The following is a 27,088-nucleotide window of genomic DNA, read 5'->3' as shown; positions in this document are numbered from 1 at the left end:
CGCAAACCAATCAGATCGTGCCGTTCAGTATCCTTGCCAATGATTGGCTCAGCCTCAGGCCTCCTTCAAAGGTGACTATATGGGTGTTAGTCCTTGTCTACTGGGCGCCATGTTTGCTACCCACTTAGACATCAAGTTACTTTCTCTACACACCTTTGAGTCAACTCAATAAGCGACCACGATACTCGTCTGCTATCTGCTAGCTTGTTAGCTCCATTTTCTCACCAGCAGTGGTAATTGAAGATAAATGGAGTGTTATTGCAGCTGGAAGTGTAATGTGCAGGGGTTCCTCATTTATTGCTGTTAATTGGTCAATTAATTTCCCCCTGGTGGGAATTATTAATAGGAGAGCAATGGAGTGTTGTTGCAGCTGGAAGTGTGTCCCAACAGTCACTTTTATTGCAAATGTTGATACGAACTCAAAGAAGAAGATGTTTGCCAAGGTGGACGAGCTCACACAGGAGGTCCTCATTAATCATTCCTACTAAGTGGAAATCAATATTTTTAATTATTAAATAATTATTCATTATTCCTACTAGGAATTATGAATAATTATTTAATTTCCACCTATTAATAAATCCTACTAAGTGGAAATTAATAGTTTTATTTTATAGATTTAATAATTTTTACTTGGAATTATTAATTAATTACCACCTATTATTAATTCCTACTAGAAATTATTAATTAATATATTTCCATGTATTAATAATTCCCACTAGGAATTATTAATTAATTCATTTCTACCTATTGTTACATCCTACTAGAAATTATTAATTCATAATTCATACTAGAAATTATTAACTAATTAATTAATTTCCACATATCAATAATTCCTAATAGGTGGAAATTAATAATTTGTATTATTGATTAATTTCCACCTATTAATACATTCTACTAGGAATTATTAATTAATAATTAATACTGGGAATTATTAATTAATTAATTTCCACCAATTAATAATTCCTACTAGGTGGGAATTATTTGTTTTAAATGATTAATTAATAATTCCTACTTTCAATTATTAATTAATTATTTTCCACCTACTCCTTTCGGAGCTGCCACCTTATCGTGGTAGAGGAGTTTGCGTGTCCCAATGATCCTAGGAGCTATGTTGTCCGGGGGCTTTATGCCCCCTGGTAGGGTCTCCCAAGGCAAACTGGTCCTAGGTGAGGGATCAGACGAAAGAGCAGCTCCAAGACCTTTATGAAAAGTAACAATCAAGGACCTAGATTTCCCTCGCCCGGATGCGGGTCACCGGGGAACCCCTCTGGAGCCAGGCCCGGAGGTGGGGCACGATAGCGAGCGCCTGGTGGCCTGGCCTGTCCCCATGGGGCCCGGCAGGGCACATCCCGAAGAGGCAACGTGGGTCTCCCCCCTCCAATGGGTTCATCACTCATGGGAGGGGCCATAGAGGTCGGGTGCGATGTGAGCTGGACAGCAGCCAAAGGCAGGGCACTTGGCTGTCCGATCCTCGGCTACATAAGCTAGCTCTTGGGACGTGGAATGTCACCTTGCTGGGAGGGAAGGAGTCTCAGCTGGTGCGTGAGGTGGAGAAGTTCCGGCTAGATGGGCTCTGGAACCAGTTCTCTCAAGAGGGGATGGACTTTCTTCCACTCTGGCGTTGCACGCAGTGAGAGGCGACGGGCTGGGGTGGCAATTCTTGTTGCCCCCGGCTCAAAGCCTGCATGTTGGAGTTCAACCCAGTGGACGAGAGGGTAGCTTCCCTCCGCCACGGGTCCTGACTGTTATTTGCACCAAACAGCAGCTCAGAGTTCCCACTCTTTTTGGATTCCCTTGAGGGATTACTGGAGACTGCTACCTCGGGTGATTCCCTTGTTCTACTGGGAGACTTCAACGCTCATGTTGGCAACGATAGTGAAACCTGGAGAGGCGTGATTGGGAAGAATGGCCGCCTGGATCTGAACCCGAGTGGTGTTTTGTTATAGGACCATGCTCGAACATAAGGGTGTCCATATGTGCACTTGGCACCAGGACACCCTCGGCCGCATTTCCATGATTGACTTTGTAGTAGTCATCGGATTTGCGGTCTCATGTTTTGGACACTCAGGTGAAGAGAGGGGCGGAGCTTTCTACCGATCACCTGGTGGTGAGCTGGCTCCGATGGTGGGGGAGGATGCCGGACAGACCTAGCAGAGTCTCCTGTCAGAGAGAGTTTCAATTACCACCTCCGGAAGAACTTTGAACATGTCATGAGGGAGGCACTGGATATTGAGTCCGAGTGGACCATGTTCCGCACCTCTATTGTCGAGGATGAGACCCGCCTGGGGTTCCTTAAGGCTCTGGATGCTGTGGGGCTGTCTTGGTTGACAAGACTCTGCAACATTGCGTGGACATCGGGGGCGGGTACCTCTGGATTGGCAGACCGGGATGGTGGTTGCCCTCTTTAAGGGGAACCGGAGGGTGTGTTCCAACTATCGTGGGATCACACATCTCAGCCTTCCCGGTAAGGCCTATTCAGATGTACTGGAGAGGAGGCTACGCTGGATAGTCAAACCTCGGATTTAGGAGGAACAGTGTGGTTTTCGTCCTGGTCGTGGAACGGTAGACCAGCTCTATACTCTCGGCAGGGTCCTTGAGGGTGCATGGGAGTTTGCCCAACCAGTCTACATGTGCTTTGTGGACTTGGGAGAAGGCATTCGACCGTGTGCCCCGGGAAGTCCTGTGGGGAGTGCTCAGAGAGTATGGGGTATCAAACTGTCTGATTGTGGCGGTCCGCTCCTTGTATGATCAGTGTCAGAGCTTGGTCCGCATTGCCGGCAGTAAGTCGGACCCGTTTCCAGTGAGGGTTGGACTCCGCCAAGGCTGCCCTTTGTCGCCGATTCTGTTCATAACTTTTATGGACAGAATTTCGAGGCGCAGTCAGGGCGTTGAGGGGATCCAGTTTGGTGGTTGCAGGATTAGGTCTCTGCTTTTTGCATATGATGTGGTCCTGATGGCTTCATCTGGCCAGGATCTTCAGCTCTCACTGGATCGGTTCGCAGCCGAGTGTGAAGCGACTGGGATGAGAAGCAGCACCTCCAAGTCCGAGTCCATGGTTCTCGTCCGGAAAAGGGCGGAGTGCCATCTCCAGGTCGGGGATGAGATCTTGCCCCAAGTGGAGGAGTTCAAGTACTTCGGAGTCTTGTTCACGAGTGGGGGAAGAGTGGATGGTGAGATCGACAAGCGGATCAGTGCGGCGTATTCAGTATTGCGGACGCTGTATCGATCCGTTGTGGTGAAGAAGGAGCTGAGCCGGAAGGCAAAGCTCTCAATTTACCGGTCGATCTACGTTCCCATCCTCACCTATGGTCATGAGCAGGGGCGCCAAAAAGGGGGGGGGTAAAGGAGACGGATTCTAGGGGCCCATGATGGAGGGGGGCCCAGAGAGGCCCCTAATGATGATGAAATTATAATACAGGGGGCCCTGTAAAGATTCTTTTCATGGGGCCCAAAATCCCTAGCGGCGCCCCTGGTCATGAGCTTTGGGTTAGGACCGAAAGGACAAGATCACAGGTACAAGCGGCCGAAATGAGTTTCCTCCGCCGGGTGGTGGGTCTCTCCCTTAGAGATAGGGTGAGAAGCTCTGTCATCGGGGGGAGCTCAAAGTAAAGCCACTGCTCCTCCACATGGAGAGGAGCCAGATGAGGTGGTTTGGGCATCTGGTCAGGATGCCACCCGAACGCCTCCCTAGGGAGGTGTTTAGGGCACGTCCGACCAGCAGGAGGCCACGGGGAAGACCCAAGACACGTTTGGGAACACCTCGGGAGGAGCTGGACGTAGTGGCTGGGGAAAGAGAAGTCTGGGCTTCTCTGCTTAGGCTGCTTCCCCCGCGACCCGACCTCGGACAAGCGGAATAAAATGGATGGATGGATAATTTCCACCTATTTATAATTCCTACTAGGTGGAAATTAATTGACCATTTAACATCAATAAATGAGAAACTCCTGCACATTATTTGGTGTGTGTGCTCGCCCACTTTTGCAATCATCGTTCTCTTTGATTTCGGATCAACATTTGCAATAAAAGTGACTTTTGGGACACACTTCCAGCTGCAATAACACTCCATTTTGCTGGTGAGGAAATCAAGCTAACAGATAGCAGACGAGCAGCATGGTCACTTGTTGACTCGACTCCAAGGCGTGTCGAGAAAGTACGGCCAACTTGCTTTCAAAGTCGGTAGCAAACATGGCGCCCTGTAGTGACGTGAGACCAACCCTTTAGGAGATCCTCTGGTTCATTGTCTCGATTGTTTGAAACCAAGTTGACAGCGCCCCTAGTGTTTGGGCAGAGAACTGCACCCAGAAGAAGAAGTATAAAAGGAGCATAATGCAGGTTAAAGGATTCTAAAGAAAAGGTTCAGTTGGACTCAACTTCTGACATGCTGTCATTTTTTTGAAAGAATCCAAACAGGCGCCGAGTTCAGACAGGCGGGGGGAGGGGAGGGGGGGTGGGGGGGGAATGTTCGGGAGGTCGGCGTCTTACCTCGGCCACGCCGATCTTCTTGCAGGCGTCCAGGAAGTTCTCCACGTTCCTGCGACACTTGGCCATGCTGAGTTTGGGCTGCAAAAGAAAGGTCAGTTACGGGTGTGTGGGACCAGTCGGGGGGTACGGGGGGGGGGGGGGGGGGCATACCACCGCGGGCGAGGGAACGTGGATGCTGGCCACCGAGCGCGGGCGGATGTGGTTGGCCAGGTGGCAGAGCACCACGCCGTCCATCAGCGAGGTGCCCAGGTCTTCAGGGAGAACCACCTTCAGGCGGCTCTCGATGCTCTGAGGGGGAGAAACCACACGGTTGTCAACCACGCACTTCCCAGCGGACGCTTTATGAGACGCCTCACGTCTCTCAGCTGCTCCATCAGCTCCAGTTCCTCTCGGAGCTGCTCCATCTTCCTCCTCATGGTGAACTGAGGGTCCACCGTCTCCAGACTCTTGTGGCTCCGCAGGAACACTGCAGGACCAAGGACAAGACCGGCAGAAGTGATGAGTGAAGGGCTCAGGATGGACAAGAATATTGTCAGTGGTGGGGTTGTTTGGTACCAATATTTTGGTACCGGCACCAAAATGTATTTTCATATTTTCTAGATGAAGGGGACCACAAAAAATGTCATTATTGTCTTTATTTGAAGAAAAAATGTTAGTGTACATGAAACATATGTTTATTATTGTCATTTAGTCCTTAAATAAAATAGTTAACATAATAGACAACTTGTCTTTTAGTAGTAAGTAAAAGTTGGCCCTAATTGGCCTAATTTGGCCCTAAAAAAGTTGGCGCTAATTGGCCTAATTTGCCTAAATTGGCCCTAAATAAGTTGGGCCTAATTGGCCTACTTTGCCCTAATTTTTCCAAGTTGGCCCTAAGTTGGCCATAATTGGCCCTAAATTGGCTCTACAAACATTTTACAAAGTGATCACTGCAGACAGTTGTTTGCCAATTTAGTCCTTAAATAAAATAGTGAACATACTAGACAACTTGTCTTTTAGTAGTAAGTAAAAGTTTGCCCTAAATTGGCCCTAATTTGCCTAAGTTGACCCTAAATGGCCCTAAGTTGGCCCTAAATTGTCCCTAAATAAGTTGGCCCTAATTAGCCTAATTTGCCCCTATTGGCCCTAAATAAGTTGGCCCTAATTGGCCTAATTTTCCTAAATTGGCCCTACAAACATTTTACAAAGTGATCACTGCAGACAGTTGTTTGCCAATTTAGTCCTTAAATAAAATAGTGAACATACTAGACAACTTGTCTTTTAGTAGTAAGTAAAAGTTGGCCCTAATTGGCCTAATTTGGCCCTAATTGGCCCAATTTGCCTAAATTGGCCCTAAATAAGTTGGGCCTAATTTGCCTCTAAGTTAGCCCTAAATTGGCTCTAAATAAGTTGGCCCTAATTGGCCTACTTTGCCCTAATTTTTCTAAGTTGGGCCTAAATTGGCCATAATTGGCCCTAAGTTGGCCCTAAATTGGCCCTACAAACATTTTACAAAGTGATCACTGCAGACAGTTGTTTGACAATTTAGTCCTTAAATAAAATAGTGAACATACTAGACAACTTGTCTTTTAGTAGTAAGTAAAAGTTTGCCCTAAATTGGCCCTAATTTGCCTAAGTTGACCCTAAGTTGGCCCTAAATTGTCCCTAAATAAGTTGGCCCTAATTAGCCTAATTTGACCCTAAATAAGTTGGCCCTAATTGGCCTAATTTTCCTAAATTGGCCCTACAAACATTTTACAAAGTGTTCACTGCAGACAGTTGTTTGCCAATTTAGTCCTTAAATAAAATAGTGAACATACTAGACAACTTGTCTTTTAGTAGTAAGTAAAAGTTGGCCCTAATTGGCCTAATTTGGCCCTAAATAAGTTGGCCCTAATTGGCCTAATTTGCCTAAATTGGCCCTAAATAAGTTGGGCCTAATTTGCCTAAGTTGGCCCTAAATGGCTCTAAGTTAGCTGTAAATTGGCTCTAAATAAGTTGGCCCTAATTGGCCTACTTTGCCCTAATTTTTCTAAGTTGGCCCTAAATTGGCTCTACAAACTTTTTACAAAGTGATCACTGCAGACAGTTGTTTGCCAATTTAGTCCTTAAATAAAATAGTGAACATACTAGACAACTTGTCTTTTAGTAGTAAGTAAAAGTTTGCCCTAAATTGGCCCTAATTTGCCTAAGTTGACCCTAAATGGCCCTAAGTTGGCCCTAATTAGCCTAATTTTACCCTAAATAAGTTGGCCCTAATTGGCCTAATTTTCCTAAATTGGCCCTACAAACATTTTACAAAGTGATCACTGCAGACAGTTGTTTGCCAATTTAGGCCTTAAATAAAATAGTGAACATACTAGACAACTTGTCTTTTAGTAGTAAGTAAAAGTTTGCCCTAAATTGGCCATAATTTGCCTAAGTTGGCCCTAAATTGTCCCTAAATAAGTTGGCCCTAATTAGCCTAATTTGACCCTAAATAAGTTGGCCCTAATTGGCCTAATTTTCCTAAATTGGCCCTACAAACATTTTACAAAGTGTTCACTGCAGACAGTTGTTTGCCAATTTAGTCCTTAAATAAAATAGTGAACATACTAGACAACTTGTCTTTTAGTAGTAAGTAAAAGTTGGCCCTAATTGGCCTAATTTGGCCCTAAATAAGTTGGCCCTAATTGGCCTAATTTGCCTAAATTGGCCCTAAATAAGTTGGGCCTAATTTGCCTAAGTTGGCCCTAAATGGCTCTAAGTTAGCTGTAAATTGGCTCTAAATAAGTTGGCCCTAATTGGCCTACTTTGCCCTAATTTTTCTAAGTTGGCCCTAAATTGGCTCTACAAACTTTTTACAAAGTGATCACTGCAGACAGTTGTTTGCCAATTTAGTCCTTAAATAAAATAGTGAACATACTAGACAACTTGTCTTTTAGTAGTAAGTAAAAGTTTGCCCTAAATTGGCCCTAATTTGCCTAAGTTGACCCTAAATGGCCCTAAGTTGGCCCTAATTAGCCTAATTTTACCCTAAATAAGTTGGCCCTAATTGGCCTAATTTTCCTAAATTGGCCCTACAAACATTTTACAAAGTGATCACTGCAGACAGTTGTTTGCCAATTTAGTCCTTAAATAAAATAGTGAACATATTAGACAACTTGTCTTTTAGTAGTAAGTAAAAGTTTGCCCTAAATTGGCCCTAATTTGCCTAAGTTGACCCTAAGTTGGCCCTAAATTGTCCCTAAATAAGTTGGCCCTAATTAGCCTAATTTGACCCTAAATAAGTTGGCCCTAATTGGCCTAATTTTCCTAAATTGGCCCTACAAACATTTTACAAAGTGTTCACTGCAGACAGTTGTTTGCCAATTTAGTCCTTAAATAAAATAGTGAACATACTAGACAACTTGTCTTTTAGTAGTAAGTAAAAGTTGGCCCTAATTGGCCTAATTTGGCCCTAAATAAGTTGGCCCTAATTGGCCTAATTTGCCTAAATTGGCCCTAAATAAGTTGGGCCTAATTTGCCTATGTTGGCTCTAAGTTAGCCCTAAATTGGCTCTAAAGAAGTTGGCCCTAATTGGCCTACTTTGCTCTAATTTTTCTAAGTTGGCCCTAAATTGGCCATAACTGGCCCTAAATTGGCCCTACAAACATTTTACAAAGTGATCACTGCAGACAGTTGTTTGCCAATTTAGTCCTTAAATAAAACAGTGAACATACTAGACAACTTGTCTTTTAGTAGTAAGTAAAAGTTGGCCCTCATTGGCCCTAATTGGCCTAATTTGCCTAAATTGGCCCTAAATAAGTTGGGCCTAATTTGCCTAAGTTGGCCCTAAATGGCTCTAAGTTAGCCCTAAATTGGCTGTAAATAAGTTGGCCCTAATTGGCCTACTTTGCCCTAATTTTTCTAAGTTGGCCCTAAATGGCCCTAAGTTGGCCATAATTGGCCCTAAGTTGGCCTTACAAACATTTTACAAAGTGATCACTGCAGACAGTTGTTTGCCAATTTAGTCCTTAAATAAAATAGTGAACATACTAGACAACTTGTCTTTTAGTAGTAAGTAAACAGACTCCTAATTAGTCTAAGCAGTAACATATTGTGTCATTTATACACCTATTATTTTGTACACATTATGAGGGACAAACTGTAAAAAACGGATTATTCATCCACTTGTTCATTTACTGTCAATATCTGCTTATTTTCTGTTTGAACATGTTCTATGTACACTTCTGTTCAAATGTAATAATCACTTATTCTTCTCTTCTTTGATACTTGACATTAGTTTTGGATGATACCACACATTTAGGTATGGATGCGATACCAAGTAGTTACAGGATCATACATTGGTCATATTCAAAGTCCTCATGTGTCCAGGGACGTATTTACTCACTTTATAAACATCATATGGATTTTTTAAAAATCATTAATGTACATATATATATATGTATAAGCTATATATATATATATTAGGGGTGTGGGAAAAAATCGATTCGAATTCGAATCACGATTCTCATTTTTAAAAAATCGATTTATTTATAAAAAAGCCGCACCCTTGTATAAGCCGCAGGGACCAGAACGAGGGGGAAAAGTAGCGGCTTATAGTCCGGAAATTACGGTATATATATGTACCGTAATTTCCGGACTATTATATATATATACCGTAATTTCCGGACTATAAGCCGCTACTTTTCCCCTGGTTCTGGTCCCTGCGGCTTATACAAGGGTGCAGCTTATATACGGCCTGTTCTTCTCCGACACCGACGAAGAGGATTCCGGTGGTTTTAGTACGCAGGAGGAAGACGATGACACAATGATTAAAGACTGACTTTTCATATACCGGTAGGCTGCTTATTTTGATAACGTACAGGCGAGCACTTTGTATTACTTTGCACCGTTGTATTATTTGTACTCTGCACGAATGCTGTTCGCCATGTCAAAGATGTGAAAGTTTGATTGAATGATTGAAAGATTTATAGTTAATAAATGGGACGCTTTGCGTTCCCAAACAGTCATCTCTGTCCCGACAATCCCCTCCGTGGTAGCAGGAACCCCTATATACTACGCTAATTACACTATATACTACGCTAATTACACTATATACTACGCTAATTACACTATATACTACGCTAATTACACTATATACTACGCTAATAACACTATATACTACGCTAATTACACTATATACTACGCTAATTACACTATATACTACGCTAATTACACTATATACTACGCTAATTACACTATATACTACGCTAATAACACTATATACTACGCTAATTACACTATATACTACGCTAATTACACTATATACTACGCTAATTACACTATATACTACGCTAATTACACTATATACTACGCTAATTACACTATATACTACGCTAATTACACTATATACTACGCTAATTACACTATATACTACGCTAATTACACTATATACTACGCTAATTACACTATATACTACGCTAATTACACTATATACTACGCTAATAACACTATATACTACGCTAATTACACTATATACTACGCTAATTACACTATATACTACGCTAATTACACTATATACTACGCTAATTACACTATATACTACGCTAATAACACTATATACTACGCTAATTACACTATATACTACGCTAATTACACTATATACTACGCTAATTACACTATATACTACGCTAATTACACTATATACTACGCTAATTACACTATATACTACGCTAATTACACTATATACTACGCTAATTACACTATATACTACGCTAATTACACTATATACTACGGCAGGGGTCACCAACCTTTTTGAAACCAAGAGCTACTTCTTGGGTAGTGATTAATGCGAAGGGCTACCAGTTTGATACACACTTAAATGACTTGCCAGAAATAGCCAATTTGCTCAATTTACCTTTAACTATATGTTATTATTAATAATTAATGATATTTACACTTAATTGAACGGTTTAAAAGAGGAGAAAACACGAAAAAAATGACAATTAAATTTTGAAACATAGTTTATCTTCAATTTCAACTCTTTAAAATTCAAAATTCAACCGAAAAAAAGAAGAGAAAAACTAGCTAATTCAAATGTTTTTGAAAAAATTAAATTTATGGAACATCATTAGTAATTTTTCCTGATTAAGATTAATTTTAGAATATTGATGACATGTTTTAAATAGGTTAAAATCCAATCTGCACTTTGTTAGAATATATAACAAATTGGACCAAGCTATATTTCTAACAAAGACAAATAATTATTTCTTCTAGATTTTCCAGAACAACATTTTTTAAATAAATTCAAAAGACTTTGAAATAAGATTTGATTCTACAGATTTTCTAGATTTCCAGAATATTTTTTTTGAATTTTAATCATAATAAGTGTGAAGAAATATTTCACAAATATTCTTCGTCGAAAAAACAGAAGCTAAAATGAAGAATTAAATTAAAATGTATTTATTATTCTTTACAATAAAAAAAAAAAAAATTACTTGAACATTGATTTAAATTGTCACCGCGTTGGTGACCCCTGTACTACGGTAATTACACATCAAAACCCTGCGGCTTATAGTCGGGTGCGGCTTATATATGGGGCAATCTGTTTTTTCCCCTAAATTTAGCTGGTGCGGCTTATAGTCAGGAAATTACGGTACATATGTATTTACATATGTATGTGTATATATATACAGTATAAATATATATATATACAAACATACATATGTATATACATACATATGTATATACATATGTATGAATATATATATATATATATATATATATATATATATATATATATATATATATATATATATATATATATATATATATATATATATACATATATATATATATATATACATATATATATATATATATATATATATACATATGTATATATATGACATGTTTACGCGGCACAGAGGACTGGTATGTGACATGTTTAGTGTCAGTAATGTTAAAAGTGTTTCTAAGAGGCAGAGAAAGGAGGGATGGAGAGTAGAGACCAGGGAGCATCAGATGCTACACAAACTCCATGACGACCACTCCAACACGCACCATCTTGTCTTCTTCAACCACTAATTAGTTGCTGTGTGAAAGCACCCCGGGGTATGCTAACCAGGATCTAATTAGTCTTTGGAACAGTTAACTGCACAACTCTCTTCGTCTTCAACCAAACTAGGCCATTCAAGTCAAATGTCCCCGCAAAGTCCAAATGACACGTACACACACGTACACACACACACACACACACACACACACACACACACACACACACACACACACACACACACACACACACACACACACACACACACACACACACACACACACACACACGCGCACACACACAATTGGCTGATAACGAGGTCAGGAGCAGAGCGAGTCCCAGTCCTAGTGAAGTCACGCTCCCCCGGGCCTGAACCCGTTCCAGTCCATTAGTCATGGTCTTAAACGCTCTGTAGCACAAACACGGGACTGTTGTGTACTTGTGTGTGATCGCATGTTGTGTATTTGTGTGTGATCGCATGTTGTGTATTTGTGTGTGATCGCATGTTGTGTATTTCTGTGTGATCGCATGTTGTGTATTTGTGTGTGATCGCATGTTGTGTATTTGTGTGTGATCGCATGTTGTGTATTTGTGTGTGATCGCATGTTGTGTATTTGTGTGTGATCGCATGTTGTGTATTTGTGTGTGATCGCATGTTGTGTATTTGTGTGTGATCGCATGTTGTGTATTTGTGTGTGATCGCATGTTGTGTATTTGTGTGTGATCGCATGTTGTGTATTTCTGTGTGATCGCATGTTGTGTATTTGTGTGTGATCGCATGTTGTGTATTTGTGTGTGATCGCATGTTGTGTATTTGTGTGTGATCGCATGTTGTGTATTTGTGTGTGATCGCATGTTGTGTATTTGTGTGTGATCGCATGTTGTGTATTTGTGTGTGATCGCATGTTGTGTATTTGTGTGTGATCGCATGTTGTGTATTTCTGTGTGATCGCATGTTGTGTATTTGTGTGTGATCGCATGTTGTGTATTTGTGTGTGATCGCATGTTGTGTATTTGTGTGTGATCGCATGTTGTGTATTTCTGTGTGATCGCATGTTGTGTATTTGTGTGTGATCGCATGTTGTGTATTTGTGTGTGATCGCATGTTGTGTATTTGTGTGTGATCGCATGTTGTGTATTTCTGTGTGATCGCATGTTGTGTACTTGTGTGTGATCGCATGTTGTGTATTTGTGTGTGATCGCATGTTGTGTATTTGTGTGTGATCGCATGTTGTGTATTTGTGTGTGATCGCATGTTGTGTATTTGTGTGTGATCGCATGTTGTGTATTTGTGTGTGATCGCATGTTGTGTATTTGTGTGTGATCGCATGTTGTGTATTTGTGTGTGATCGCATGTTGTGTATTTGTGTGTGATCGCATGTTGTGTATTTGTGTGTGATCGCATGTTGTGTATTTGTGTGTGATCGCATGTTGTGTACTTGTGTGTGATCGCATGTTGTGTACTTGTGTGTGATCGCATGTTGTGTATTTGTGTGTGATCGCATGTTGTGTATTTGTGTGTGATCGCATGTTGTGTATTTGTGTGTGATCGCATGTTGTGTATTTGTGTGTGATCGCATGTTGTGTATTTGTGTGTGATCGCATGTTGTGTACTTGTGTGTGATCGCATGTTGTGTATTTGTGTGTGATCGCATGTTGTGTACTTGTGTGTGATCGCATGTTGTGTATTTGTGTGTGATCGCATGTTGTGTACTTGTGTGTGATCGCATGTTGTGTATTTGTGTGTGATCGCATGTTGTGTACTTGTGTGTGATCGCATGTTGTGTATTTGTGTGTGATCGCATGTTGTGTACTTGTGTGTGATCGCATGTTGTGTATTTGTGTGCTCGCACGTGTCCGCTAACTTCTGAAAAGTCCGGTCCGGAACCTACCGCGGTCCAGTACTCCTCCGGCATCGCGGCTACGGCGCAAATCCCTGAGGAGGGTCGGGGCCTGCGAGAGAAGGAAGGGGGAGGGCGGGGGCGAGCAAGGCAGCGAGGGCGGGGCTACATCCAGGCAGGTGGGGAGCATCATGGTCGGGGGCGGGGTCATTCCACAAATGAACAGGGAGGGGTGGGGGGGGTAAAGGTCATGCGGCGGAACATGGCCAGAAACCACCAAAAACCAGACGATGTCAAAATTGGGATGTGACAACACACAGAAAAACCAAAGATTAGTTCATGTTAGCGTCGTTAGCCGTTAGCAGCACTTCACATGCTAAAGCAAACAAGGGCCCGATGGTTGCCATGACGCCGCAGACAAGCAACGCCAGCAAAGCTGCCGCTAGCATTCCGATGTTAGCGCGTTAGCTTGCGTAGCATGGAAGGGGGAGGGGGAGGGGGGGGTCACGGTCAGGTTTGGGTCTTAATGGGGAGCGGGTCCTCCGACTGAAGGAACACACCTTCATTGTGTCCCAACTCATTTTGTCTGGACCCCCTCTCCAGGGGCCCATTTTACCCCCCCCATTGTTTACCTGTATCTCACCTTTTTTGTAAGTTGGCAGACCCATCAGCGATCCTGTTCTGTCTCCCTGCAATGTTTGATCCTGTTCTGTCTCCCTGCAATGTTTGATCATGTTCTGTCTCCCTGCAAGTTTGATCCTGTTCTGTCTCCCTGCAATCTTTGATCCTGTTCTGTCTTCCTGCATTGTTTGATCATGTTCTGTCTCCCTGCAATGTTTGATCCTGTTCTGTCTCCCTGCAATGTTTGATCCTGTTCTGTTTCCCTGCAATGTTTGATCCTGTTCTGTCTCCCTGCAATGTTTGATCCTGTTCTGTTTCCCTGCAATGTTTGATCCTGTTCCGTCTCCCTGCAATGTTTGATCCTGTTCCGTCTCCCTGCAATGTTTGATGATCTTGTTCTGTCTCCCTGCAATGTTTCATCCTGTTTTGTCTCCCTGCAATGTTTCATCCTATTTTGTCTCCCTGCAATGTTTCATCCTGTTCTGTCTCCCTGCAATGTTTCATCCTGTTTTGTCTCCCTGCAATGTTTCATCCTGTTCTGTCTCCCTGCAATGTTTCATCCTGTTCTGTCTCCCTGCAATGTTTGATCATGTTCTGTCTCCCTGCAATGTTTGATGATCTTGTTCTGTCTCCCTGTAATGTTTGATCCTGTTCCGTCTCCCTGTAATGTTAGATCTTGTTCCGTCTCCCTGCAATGTTTCATCCTATTTTGTCTCCCTGCAATGTTTCATCCTGTTCTGTCTCCCTGCAATGTTTCATCCTGTTTTGTCTCCCTGCAATGTTTCATCCTGTTCTGTCTCCCTGCAATGTTTCATCCTGTTCTGTCTCCCTGCAATGTTTCATCCTGTTCTGTCTCCCTGCAATGTTTGATGATCTTGTTCTGTCTCCCTGTAATGTTTGATCCTGTTCCGTCTCCCTGTAATGTTAGATCTTGTTCCGTCTCCCTGCAATGTTTCATCCTGTTTTGTCTCCCTGCAATTTTTCATCCTGTTCTGTCTCCCTGCAATGTTTGATCCTGTTCTGTCTCCCTGCAATGTTTGATCCTGTTCTGTCTCCCTGCAATGTTTGATCCTGTTCTGTCTCCCTCCCTGTAATGTTAGATCTTGTTCTGTCTCCCTACAATGTTTCATCCTGATCTGTCTCCCTGCAATGTTTGATCCTGTTCTGTCTCCCTGTAATGTTAGATCTTGTTCTGTCTCCCTGCAATGTTTGATCCTGTTCTGTCTCCCTGCAATGTTTGATCCTGTTCGGTCTCCCTGCAATGTTTGATCCTGTTCTGTTTCCCTGCAATATTTGATCCTGTTCTGTCTCCCTGTAATGTTAGATCTTGTTCAGTCTCCCTGCAATGTTTGATCCTGTTCTGTCTTCCTGCAATGTTTGATCCTGTTCTGTCTCCCTCCCTGTAATGTTAGATCTTGTTCTGTTTCCCTACAATGTTTCATCCTGTTCTGTCTCCCTGCAATGTTTCATCCTGTTCTGTCTGCCTGCAATGTTTGATCCTGTTCTGTCTCCCTGTAATGTTAGATCTTGTTCTGTCTCCCTGCAATGTTTGATCCTGTTCTGTCTTCCTGCAATGTTTGATCCTGTTCTGTCTCCCTGCAATTTTTGATCCTGTTCTGTCTCCCTCTCTGTAATGTTAGATCTTGTTCTGTCTCCCTACAATGTTTCATCCTGTTCTGTCTCCCTGCAATGTTTGATTCAGTTCTGTCTCCCTGCAATCTTTGATCCTGTTCTGTCTCCCTGTAATGTTAGATCTTGTTCTGTCTCCCTGCAATGTTTGATCCTGTTCCGTCTCCCTGCAATGTTTGATCCTGTTCTGTTTCCCTGCAATGTTTGATGATCTTGTTCTGTCTCCCTGTAATGTTTGATCCTGTTCTGTCTCCCTGTAATGTTTGATCCTGTTCCGTTTCCCTGCAATGTTTGATCCTGTTCTGTCTCCCTGTAATGTTAGATCTTGTTCAGTCTCCCTGCAATGTTTGATCCTGTTCTGTCTTCCTGCAATGTTTGATCCTGTTCTGTCTCCCTCCCTGTAATGTTAGATCTTGTTCTGTTTCCCTACAATGTTTCATCCTGTTCTGTCTCCCTGCAATGTTTCATCCTGTTCTGTCTGCCTGCAATGTTTGATCCTGTTCTGTCTCCGTGTAATGTTAGATCTTGTTCTGTCTCCCTGCAATGTTTGATCCTGTTCTGTCTTCCTGCAATGTTTGATCCTGTTCTGTCTCCCTGCAATTTTTGATCCTGTTCTGTCTCCCTCCTTGTAATGTTAGATCTTGTTCTGTCTCCCTACAATGTTTCATCCTGTTCTGTCTCCCTGCAATGTTTGATCCAGTTCTGTCCCCCTGCAATGTTTGATCCTGTTCCGTCTCCCTGCAATGTTTGATCCTGTTCTGTTTCCCTGCAATGTTCGATCCTGTTCTGTCTCCCTGTAATGTTAGATATTGTTCTGTCTCCCTGCAATGTTTGATCCTGTTCTGTCTCCCTGCAATGTTTCATTCTGTTTTGTCTCCCTGCAATGTTTGATCCTGTTCTGTCTCCCTGGAATGTTTGATCCTGTTCTGTCTAACTGCAATGTTTGATCCTGTTCTGTCTCCCTGCAATGTTTGATCCCGTTCTGTCTCCCTGTAATGTTTGATCCTGTTCTGTCTCCCTGTAATGTTTGATCCTGTTCTGTATAACTGCAATGTTTGATCCTGTTCTGTCTCCCTGCAATGTTTGATGATCCTGTTCTGTCTCCCTGTAATGTTTGATCCTGTTCTGTCTCCCTGCAATGTTTGATCCTGTTCTGTCTCCCTGGAATGTTTGATCCTGTTCTGTATAACTGCAATGTTTGATCCTGTTCTGTCTCCCTGCAATGTTTGATGATCTTGTTCTGTCTCCCTGTAATGTTTGATCCTGTTCTGTCTCCCTGTAATGTTTGATCCTGTTCTGTCTCCCTGCAATGTTTGATGATCCTGTTCTGTCTCCCTGTAATGTTTGATCCTGTTCTGTCTCCCTGCAATGTTTGATGATCCTGTTCTGTCTCCCTGTAATGTTTGTCTGCTCTTGAATGGGATTGTGCTGACATGTTAATTTCCCCTCGGGGTTTAATAAAGTATTTGTGATTGTGATTTGGGATGTAACTGTCACAATAATTCTATCACACAACGTTGTGTTCCCATGACTTCAGGTCGCCCTGCGAGAAGACAAAAGCGTCTTTGATCTTATCACGCAAAAAGGCCTACCGCTTGTAAACCTCAGCTGTGTGCGATGGGATGCGACGTGGAGGTGTCGGTTTCTTTGATCTATTGGGACAGCCACAGGAAGACCTTGCCATTAACCCGAGGTCGACAAAGCAGAGGGGGGGGGGGAACCTGACACGGCTCCAAGCACCTTTTTCTTTGAACTGTTTATGACCGAGTGCGGCAGCTGTTTATGACCCCTCTCCCCTTAGAAGCAGCTGCAGCCATGTGATCAGAAAATGCCCAAATAAAGGGAGAGGCGTGGAACCCTTTCGTCAGAGCGTGGGACGACACTGTACGAGGGTGCAGGTCCACGCGCTCGCCTCATGAGCTAAACTGAATCCTGTCTATGTTCAATTCCTTGCTTCATGTCTTGTCTAATAGATGTCATCGCTGTTTGAACCTGACAGTAACAATATCAACATTTCATCAAATTATCGTCATACCTGGAAATGACCTCTTCAGAGTGCGCTAATCTATCACGGTTTTTCCAATAATGACATTTTGAGACGGTATTACGAACCACCCGGGATTTGACCGCGACTTATTGACCGGTTTTGGTCAAGTCCCCGGCTGGTATTCTTTAGCGTTGGCAGGAAGTGGGCCGGCAGTCGTGGTCAACTCACCCGAGCGAGGTTTCAGGCCAAACGGCGAGCTGGAGACGGCAGGGATCCCGCCCGGGCACCGGTCCCGTTGCTGCGGCAACACAAATGAAAGGGTCAGTTGTTTTCCATGCAGAGAATGAGGCACGGGCTTGACAACTCACACAGTAAACATTGCATGGCCCCACCACCGACCACCAGGGAAAACCTGAAGTACCCCCAGGTCGGTCACACACACACACACACACACACACACACACACACACACACACACACACACACACACACACACACACACACACACACACACACACACACACACACACACACACACACACACACACACACACACACACACACACACACACACTGTGAATGGATGACCTCAGCATGATGCAACACAACAAGGAGGAGGCGGCTACACAACAACGATCGTGGAAGCTCGCTCAACAGCAACGTTAGCAACAAGGCTAACACAAGACCACATAAGTAATAATAATAATAAAAATAGATTTGATTAGTAAAAGCACTTTACATTGAACAAACACCCTCAAAGTGCTACGGTGCATTTAAACAACAACAACGCTACAACCACAAGTAAAATAAATAGTAAAACAAATAAAAACTAGAACAGCCTAATAGCTACAACTAGCACACGTATATCTAAAAAAAAAAAAAAAAAAAAAGCATTCACAGTCTGTGGTGCCCTCAGGTGGTCGGGGAGAGCGTTCCACATAGTTCGGAGCTTTGTCCTCGGAGGTTGGAAGAGGTTGTCCGTGACAACCTTAAAGGGGAACTGCACTTTTTTGGAATGTTGCCTATGGTTCGCAACCCTAACGACGGACAAGAAGACACAAGGTTTGGTGCTCGCTTCTAGAAGCAGGAGTTCATCCTCAGTGTGTTCAGCTTCAAAAAGATCAGGTTGTGAAGCCTCGTTTGTCCAAAAATTGTTGTCTGTTACCAAGTCTGCCATGATTGAAATACACGCGCGTTTGTTGTCCCAAGTCCAAAACACTCTGCTATGGAAACCGAAATCAATGCGCGAAAAAAATTAATCCAGGAAATTATTAAAATAATCCAAATATAGTAAATATTGTACATATTACATATTGTTATGAAGGTGTCTGTTACTACATTATATATATACTTGCAGTGTGTATATTGTACATATTACATATTGTTATGAAGGTGTCTGTTACTACATTATATATATACTTGCAGTGTGTATGTTGTACATATTACATATTGTTATGAAGGTGTCTGTTACTACATTATATATATATATATACTTGCAGTGTGTATATTGTACATATTACATATTGTTATGAAGGTGTCTGTTACTACATTATATATATACTTGCAGTGTGTATATTGTACATATTACATATTGTTATGAAGGTGTCTGTTACTACATTATATATATACTTGCAGTGTGTATATTGTACATATTACATATTGTTATGAAGGTGTCTGTTACTACATTATGTATATACTTGCAGTGTGTATATTGTACATATTACATATTGTTATGAAGGTGTCTGTTACTACATTATATATATACTTGCAGTGTGTATATTGTACATATTACATATTGTTATGAAGGTGTCTGTTACTACATTATATATATATACTTGCAGTGTGTATATTGTACATATTACATATTGTTATGAAGGTGTCTGTTACTACATTATATATATACTTGCAGTGTGTATATTGTACATATTACATATTGTTATGAAGGTGTCTGTTACTACATTATATATATAGTTGCAGTGTGTATATTGTACATATTACATATTGTTATGAAGGTGTCTGTTACTACATTATATATATACTTGCAGTGTGTATATTGTACATATTACATATTGTTATGAAGGTGTCTGTTACTACATTATGTATATACTTGCAGTGTGTATATTGTACATATTACATATTGTTATGAAGGTGTCTGTTACTACATTATATATATACTTGCAGTGTGTATATTGTACATATTACATATTGTTATGAAGGTGTCTGTTACTACAGTATATATATACTTGCAGTGTGTATATTGTACATATTACATATTGTTATGAAGGTGTCTGTTACTACATTATATATATATACTTGCAGTGTGTATATTGTACATATTACATATTGTTATGAAGGTGTCTGTTACTACATTATATATATACTTGCAGTGTGTATATTGTACATATTACATATTGTTATGAAGGTGTCTGTTACTACATTATATATATAGTTGCAGTGTGTATATTGTACATATTACATATTGTTATGAAGGTGTCTGTTACTACATGATATATATACTTGCAGTGTACATATTGTACATATTACATATTACAAGTGTTTTATATATCATTTTTTAAATCCTGTGTGTTCTTGTATCTCATAATGATTGTGACCGATAGGCAAAATGAGGGTTCCAGGTTCGATCCCAGCTTCCGCCACCCTAGTCACTGCCCTTGTGTCCTTGGGCAAGGCACTGTACCCACCTGCCGCCAGTGTCACCCACACTGCTTTGAATTGAACAATGGGTTCACTGTGCAATGCGCTTTGTGTCTCTAGGAAAAAAGGGCTATATAAACAAGAGCGGTGCTGGTTGATAGCTCAGGCTTTTAGCTCAGTAGCTAGCGCGCACACACACTTAAACCAGTGCCAGCTTGACTGGGACACACCATGGTTGACAGGACGCACACTACCACCATGCTTACCTGCATGGTTGACAGGACGCACACTACCACCACCTGGGCGCCATGCTTACCTGCATGTGCCATTCATACCGCCGCCATGCAAGCTGGGCCTCAAAGCGAGCCTTTTCTAGAATCATCTGTCTCTTCCTCTGGAACTCACAGCCACCTCCTTCCTCCGAGTGCTGCAAACCATCGAGGTTTTAATCCAACCTTCTCAAAGACTCTAAAGGCCAAGGTGTGTTTCCTGCTGAGTCCACGTGAGGAAACAAGGGACTATTGCACGCCAAGCGGGAACATCCTGCCAGTCCAACAGGACCGCGACCAAAGGTTCTAGACTCCTGTTTCACATACTTTCACTTCTACCTAATTCATCCTTGATGTTCTCCAAGTGCTGCACACCTTTACGTACCTTTGGTGTTGTGGTGCCGTCATCGCTGTCCTGCCCACTGAGAGGAGAGAGAGTCCAATCAAAACATGTCCAAAAAGCCCATATATATATATATATATATATATATATATATATATATATATATATATATATATATATATATATATATATATATATATGTATGATATATATATATGTATGTATGTATGTATGTATGTATGTATGTATGTATGCATGTATGCATGTATGTATATATATATATATATATATATATATATATATATATATATATATATATATATATATATATATATATATATATATATATAATTGCGATAGAGCGCAATTTTGAGTTTTGGGTTTTTTTTTTTTTTTATTAGATGGCAATTTTTGCCAGTCCTGATGTGTGTGTCCAGTTTGGTGAGTTTTGAAGCATGTTAAGTGGGTCAAATTACAGCTCAAAGAGGCAAAAGTGACTGTTTTTACCAAAATGTTGTTCTGAAGGGGGAATTGCCAACTTCCTGTTGATTTTTGCTGAAGGATGTCAATGTATGAAATCTATGTATAAGTCTGATCTACATAGAGGTTTTTGTTTCATGTCTCTATGACATTCCTACCGGAATTACAAGCCGTTTTGTCTGTGTTTTTTCCTAGGAGGCGCTAGAGCGCAATTTTGAGTTTTGGGGTTTGGTTTTTTGATTAGATGGCAATTTTCGCCAGTCCTGATGTGTGTGTCCAGTTTGGTGAGTTTTGAAGCATGTTAAGGGGGTCAAATTACAGCTCAAAGAGGCAAAAGTGACTGTTTTTACCAAAATGTTGTTCTGAAGGGGGAATTGCCAACTTCCTGTTGATTTTTGCTGAAGGATGTCAATGTATGAAATCTAGGTATAAGTCTGACCTGCATAGAGGTTTTTGTTTCATGTCTCTATGACATTCCTATCATTTTCCTAGGGGGCGCTAGAGCGCAATTTTGAGTTTTGGGGTTTGATTTTTTGATTAGATGGCAATTTTCGCCAGTCCTGATGTGTGTCAAATATAGTGAGTTTTGAAGCATGTTAAGTGGGTCAAATTACAGCTCAAAGAGGCAAAAGTGACTGTTTTTACCAAAATGTTGTTCTGAAGGGGGAATTGCCAACTTCCTGTTGATTTTTGCTGAAGGATGTCAATGTATGAAATCTAGGTATAAGTCTGACCTGCATAGAGGTTTTTGTTTCATGTCTCTATGACATTCCTATCATTTTCCTAGGGGGCGCTAGAGCGCAATTTTGAGTTTTGGGGTTTGATTTTTTGATTAGATGGCAATTTTCGCCAGTCCTGATGTGTGTCAAATATAGTGAGTTTTGAAGCATGTTAAGTGGGTCAAATTACAGCTCAAAGAGGCAAAAGTGACTGTTTTTACTAAAATGTTGTTCTGAAGGGGGGATTGCCAACTTCCTGTTGATTTTTGCTGAAGGATGTCAATGTATGAAATCTAGGTATAAGTCTGACCTACATAGAGGTTTTTGTTTCATGTCTCTATGACATTCCTACCGGAATTACAAGCCGTTTTGTCTGTGTTTTTTCCTAGGGGGCGCTAGAGCGCAATTTTGAGTTTTGGGGTTTGGTTTTTTGATTAGATGGCAATTTTCGCGAGTCCTGATGTGTGTGTCCAGTTTGGTGAGTTTTGAAGCATGTTAAGGGGGTCAAATTACAGCTCAAAGAGGCAAAAGTGACTGTTTTTACTAAAATGTTGTTCTGAAGGGGGAATTGCCAACTTCCTGTTGATTTTTGCTGAAGGATGTCAATGTATGAAATCTAGGTATAAGTCTGACCTGCATAGAGGTTTTTGTTTCATGTCTCTATGACATTCCTATCATTTTCCTAGGGGGCGCTAGAGCGCAATTTTGAGTTTTGGGGTTTGATTTTTTGATTAGATGGCAATTTTCGCCAGTCCTGATGTGTGTCAAATATAGTGAGTTTTGAAGCATGTTAAGTGGGTCAAATTACAGCTCAAAGAGGCAAAAGTGACTGTTTTTACTAAAATGTTGTTCTGAAGGGGGGATTGCCAACTTCCTGTTGATTTTTGCTGAAGGATGTCAATGTATGAAATCTAGGTATAAGTCTGACCTACATAGAGGTTTTTGTTTCATGTCTCTATGACATTCCTACCGGAATTACAAGCCGTTTTGTCTGTGTTTTTTCCTAGGGGGCGCTAGAGCGCAATTTTGAGTTTTGGGGTTTGGTTTTTTGATTAGATGGCAATTTTCGCCAGTCCTGATGTGTGTGTCCAGTTTGGTGAGTTTTGAAGCATGTTAAGGGGGTCAAATTACAGCTCAAAGAGGCAAAAGTGACTGTTTTTACTAAAATGTTGTTCTGAAGGGGGAATTGCCATCTTCCTGTTGATTTTTGCTGAAGGATGTCAATGTATGAAATCTAGGTATAAGTCTGACCTACATAGAGGTTTTTGTTTCATGTCTCTATGACATTCCTACCGTTATCCTAGGGGGCGCTAGAGCGCAATTTTGAGTTTTGGGGTTTGGTTTTTTGATTAGATGGCAATTTTCGCCAGTCCTGATGTGTGTGTCCAGGTTGATGAGTTTTGAAGCATGTTAAGGGGGTCAAATTACAGCTCAAAGAGGCAAAAGTGACTGTTTTTACCAAAATGTTGTTCTGAAGGGGGAATTGCCAACTTCCTGTTGATTTTTGCTGAAGGATGTCAATGTATGAAATCTAGGTATAAGTCTGACCTGCATAGAGGTTTTTGTTTCATGTCTCTATGACATTCCTACCGTTTTCCTAGGGGGCGCTAGAGCGCAATTTTGAGTTTTGGGGTTTGGTTTTTTGATTAGATGGCAATTTTCGCCAGTCCTGATGTGTGTCAAATATAGTGAGTTTTGAAGCATGCTAAGGGGGTCAAATTACAGCTCAAAGAGGCAAAAGTGACTGTTTTTACTAAAATGTTGTTCTGAAGGGGGAATTGCCAACTTCCTGTTGATTTTTGCTGAAGGATGTCAATGTATGAAATCTAGGTATAAGTCTGACCTACATAGAGGTTTTTGTTTCATGTCTCTATGACATTCCTACCGTTTTCCTAGGGGGCGCTAGAGCGCAATTTTGAGTTTTGGGGTTTGGTTTTTTGATTAGATGGCAATTTTCGCCAGTCCTGATGTGTGTGTCCAGATTGGTGAGTTTTGAAGCATGTTAAGGGGGTCAAATTACAGCTCAAAGAGGCAAAAGTGACTGTTTTTACCAAAATGTTGTTCTGAAGGGGGAATTGCCAACTTCCTGTTGATTTTTGCTGAAGGATGTCAATGTATGAAATCTATGTATAAGTCTGATCTACATAGAGGTTTTTGTTTCATGTCTCTATGACATTCCTACCGGAATTACAAGCCGTTTTGTCTGTGTTTTTTCCTAGGAGGCGCTAGAGCGCAATTTTGAGTTTTGGGGTTTGGTTTTTTGATTAGATGGCAATTTTCGCCAGTCCTGATGTGTGTGTCCAGTTTGGTGAGTTTTGAAGCATGTTAAGGGGGTCAAATTACAGCTCAAAGAGGCAAAAGTGACTGTTTTTACCAAAATGTTGTTCTGAAGGGGGAATTGCCAACTTCCTGTTGATTTTTGCTGAAGGATGTCAATGTATGAAATCTAGGTATAAGTCTGACCTGCATAGAGGTTTTTGTTTCATGTCTCTATGACATTCCTATCATTTTCCTAGGGGGCGCTAGAGCGCAATTTTGAGTTTTGGGGTTTGATTTTTTGATTAGATGGCAATTTTCGCCAGTCCTGATGTGTGTCAAATATAGTGAGTTTTGAAGCATGTTAAGTGGGTCAAATTACAGCTCAAAGAGGCAAAAGTGACTGTTTTTACCAAAATGTTGTTCTGAAGGGGGAATTGCCAACTTCCTGTTGATTTTTGCTGAAGGATGTCAATGTATGAAATCTATGTATAAGTCTGACCTACATAGAGGTTTTTGTTTCATGTCTCTATGACATTCCTACCGGAATTACAAGCCGTTTTGTCTGTGTTTTTTCCTAGGAGGCGCTAGAGCGCAATTTTGAGTTTTGGGGTTTGGTTTTTTGATTAGATGGCAATTTTCGCCAGTCCTGATGTGTGTGTCCAGTTTGGTGAGTTTTGAAGCATGTTAAGGGGGTCAAATTACAGCTCAAAGAGGCAAAAGTGACTGTTTTTACCAAAATGTTGTTCTGAAGGGGGAATTGCCAACTTCCTGTTGATTTTTGCTGAAGGATGTCAATGTATGAAATCTAGGTATAAGTCTGACCTGCATAGAGGTTTTTGTTTCATGTCTCTATGACATTCCTATCATTTTCCTAGGGGGCGCTAGAGCGCAATTTTGAGTTTTGGGGTTTGATTTTTTGATTAGATGGCAATTTTCGCCAGTCCTGATGTGTGTCAAATATAGTGAGTTTTGAAGCATGTTAAGTGGGTCAAATTACAGCTCAAAGAGGCAAAAGTGACTGTTTTTACCAAAATGTTGTTCTGAAGGGGGAATTGCCAACTTCCTGTTGATTTTTGCTGAAGGATGTCAATGTATGAAATCTAGGTATAAGTCTGACCTGCATAGAGGTTTTTGTTTCATGTCTCTATGACATTCCTATCATTTTCCTAGGGGGCGCTAGAGCGCAATTTTGAGTTTTGGGGTTTGATTTTTTGATTAGATGGCAATTTTCGCCAGTCCTGATGTGTGTCAAATATAGTGAGTTTTGAAGCATGTTAAGTGGGTCAAATTACAGCTCAAAGAGGCAAAAGTGACTGTTTTTACTAAAATGTTGTTCTGAAGGGGGGATTGCCAACTTCCTGTTGATTTTTGCTGAAGGATGTCAATGTATGAAATCTAGGTATAAGTCTGACCTACATAGAGGTTTTTGTTTCATGTCTCTATGACATTCCTACCGGAATTACAAGCCGTTTTGTCTGTGTTTTTTCCTAGGGGGCGCTAGAGCGCAATTTTGAGTTTTGGGGTTTGGTTTTTTGATTAGATGGCAATTTTCGCGAGTCCTGATGTGTGTGTCCAGTTTGGTGAGTTTTGAAGCATGTTAAGGGGGTCAAATTACAGCTCAAAGAGGCAAAAGTGACTGTTTTTACTAAAATGTTGTTCTGAAGGGGGAATTGCCAACTTCCTGTTGATTTTTGCTGAAGGATGTCAATGTATGAAATCTAGGTATAAGTCTGACCTGCATAGAGGTTTTTGTTTCATGTCTCTATGACATTCCTATCATTTTCCTAGGGGGCGCTAGAGCGCAATTTTGAGTTTTGGGGTTTGATTTTTTGATTAGATGGCAATTTTCGCCAGTCCTGATGTGTGTCAAATATAGTGAGTTTTGAAGCATGTTAAGTGGGTCAAATTACAGCTCAAAGAGGCAAAAGTGACTGTTTTTACTAAAATGTTGTTCTGAAGGGGGGATTGCCAACTTCCTGTTGATTTTTGCTGAAGGATGTCAATGTATGAAATCTAGGTATAAGTCTGACCTACATAGAGGTTTTTGTTTCATGTCTCTATGACATTCCTACCGGAATTACAAGCCGTTTTGTCTGTGTTTTTTCCTAGGGGGCGCTAGAGCGCAATTTTGAGTTTTGGGGTTTGGTTTTTTGATTAGATGGCAATTTTCGCCAGTCCTGATGTGTGTGTCCAGTTTGGTGAGTTTTGAAGCATGTTAAGGGGGTCAAATTACAGCTCAAAGAGGCAAAAGTGACTGTTTTTACTAAAATGTTGTTCTGAAGGGGGAATTGCCAACTTCCTGTTGATTTTTGCTGAAGGATGTCAATGTATGAAATCTAGGTATAAGTCTGACCTACATAGAGGTTTTTGTTTCATGTCTCTATGACATTCCTACCGTTATCCTAGGGGGCGCTAGAGCGCAATTTTGAGTTTTGGGGTTTGGTTTTTTGATTAGATGGCAATTTTCGCCAGTCCTGATGTGTGTGTCCAGGTTGATGAGTTTTGAAGCATGTTAAGGGGGTCAAATTACAGCTCAAAGAGGCAAAAGTGACTGTTTTTACCAAAATGTTGTTCTGAAGGGGGAATTGCCAACTTCCTGTTGATTTTTGCTGAAGGATGTCAATGTATGAAATCTAGGTATAAGTCTGACCTGCATAGAGGTTTTTGTTTCATGTCTCTATGACATTCCTACCGTTTTCCTAGGGGGCGCTAGAGCGCAATTTTGAGTTTTGGGGTTTGGTTTTTTGATTAGATGGCAATTTTCGCCAGTCCTGATGTGTGTCAAATATAGTGAGTTTTGAAGCA

At 41.3% G+C, this 27,088-nt stretch overlaps 2 protein-coding genes across 5 annotated transcripts in view; both read right to left on the bottom strand.

The window, feature by feature from the left end:
• The window catches only part of lrch1 (leucine-rich repeats and calponin homology (CH) domain containing 1), a 195,004-nt gene that overhangs the window by 52,503 nt on the left and 115,413 nt on the right, over nucleotides 1–27,088 (bottom strand). For 3 of the 4 annotated variants that reach the window (XM_062068759.1, XM_062068760.1, XM_062068757.1), the window contains exons 13-18: nucleotides 20,868–20,904; nucleotides 20,530–20,640; nucleotides 17,787–17,856; nucleotides 4,839–4,948; nucleotides 4,633–4,770; nucleotides 4,483–4,560 (exon numbers count right to left, since the gene is read on the bottom strand). In XM_062068759.1, coding sequence (XP_061924743.1) covers nucleotides 4,483–4,560; nucleotides 4,633–4,770; nucleotides 4,839–4,948; nucleotides 17,787–17,856; nucleotides 20,530–20,640; nucleotides 20,868–20,904 — 544 coding nt within the window. The remainder of the gene's footprint in view (nucleotides 1–4,482; nucleotides 4,561–4,632; nucleotides 4,771–4,838; nucleotides 4,949–17,786; nucleotides 17,857–20,529; nucleotides 20,641–20,867; nucleotides 20,905–27,088) is intronic. The other variant, XM_062068758.1, reaches the window with a different exon arrangement.
• LOC133664257 (uncharacterized) overlaps nucleotides 1–27,088 on the bottom strand; it is a 265,732-nt gene that overhangs the window by 159,202 nt on the left and 79,442 nt on the right. The gene's annotated exons all lie outside the window — the stretch shown is intronic.

This window comes from Entelurus aequoreus, linkage group LG14 (assembly GCF_033978785.1).
Source record: "Entelurus aequoreus isolate RoL-2023_Sb linkage group LG14, RoL_Eaeq_v1.1, whole genome shotgun sequence".
NCBI lineage: Eukaryota > Metazoa > Chordata > Actinopteri > Syngnathiformes > Syngnathidae > Entelurus > Entelurus aequoreus.
This window is presented reverse-complemented; position numbering and strand designations above follow the sequence as displayed.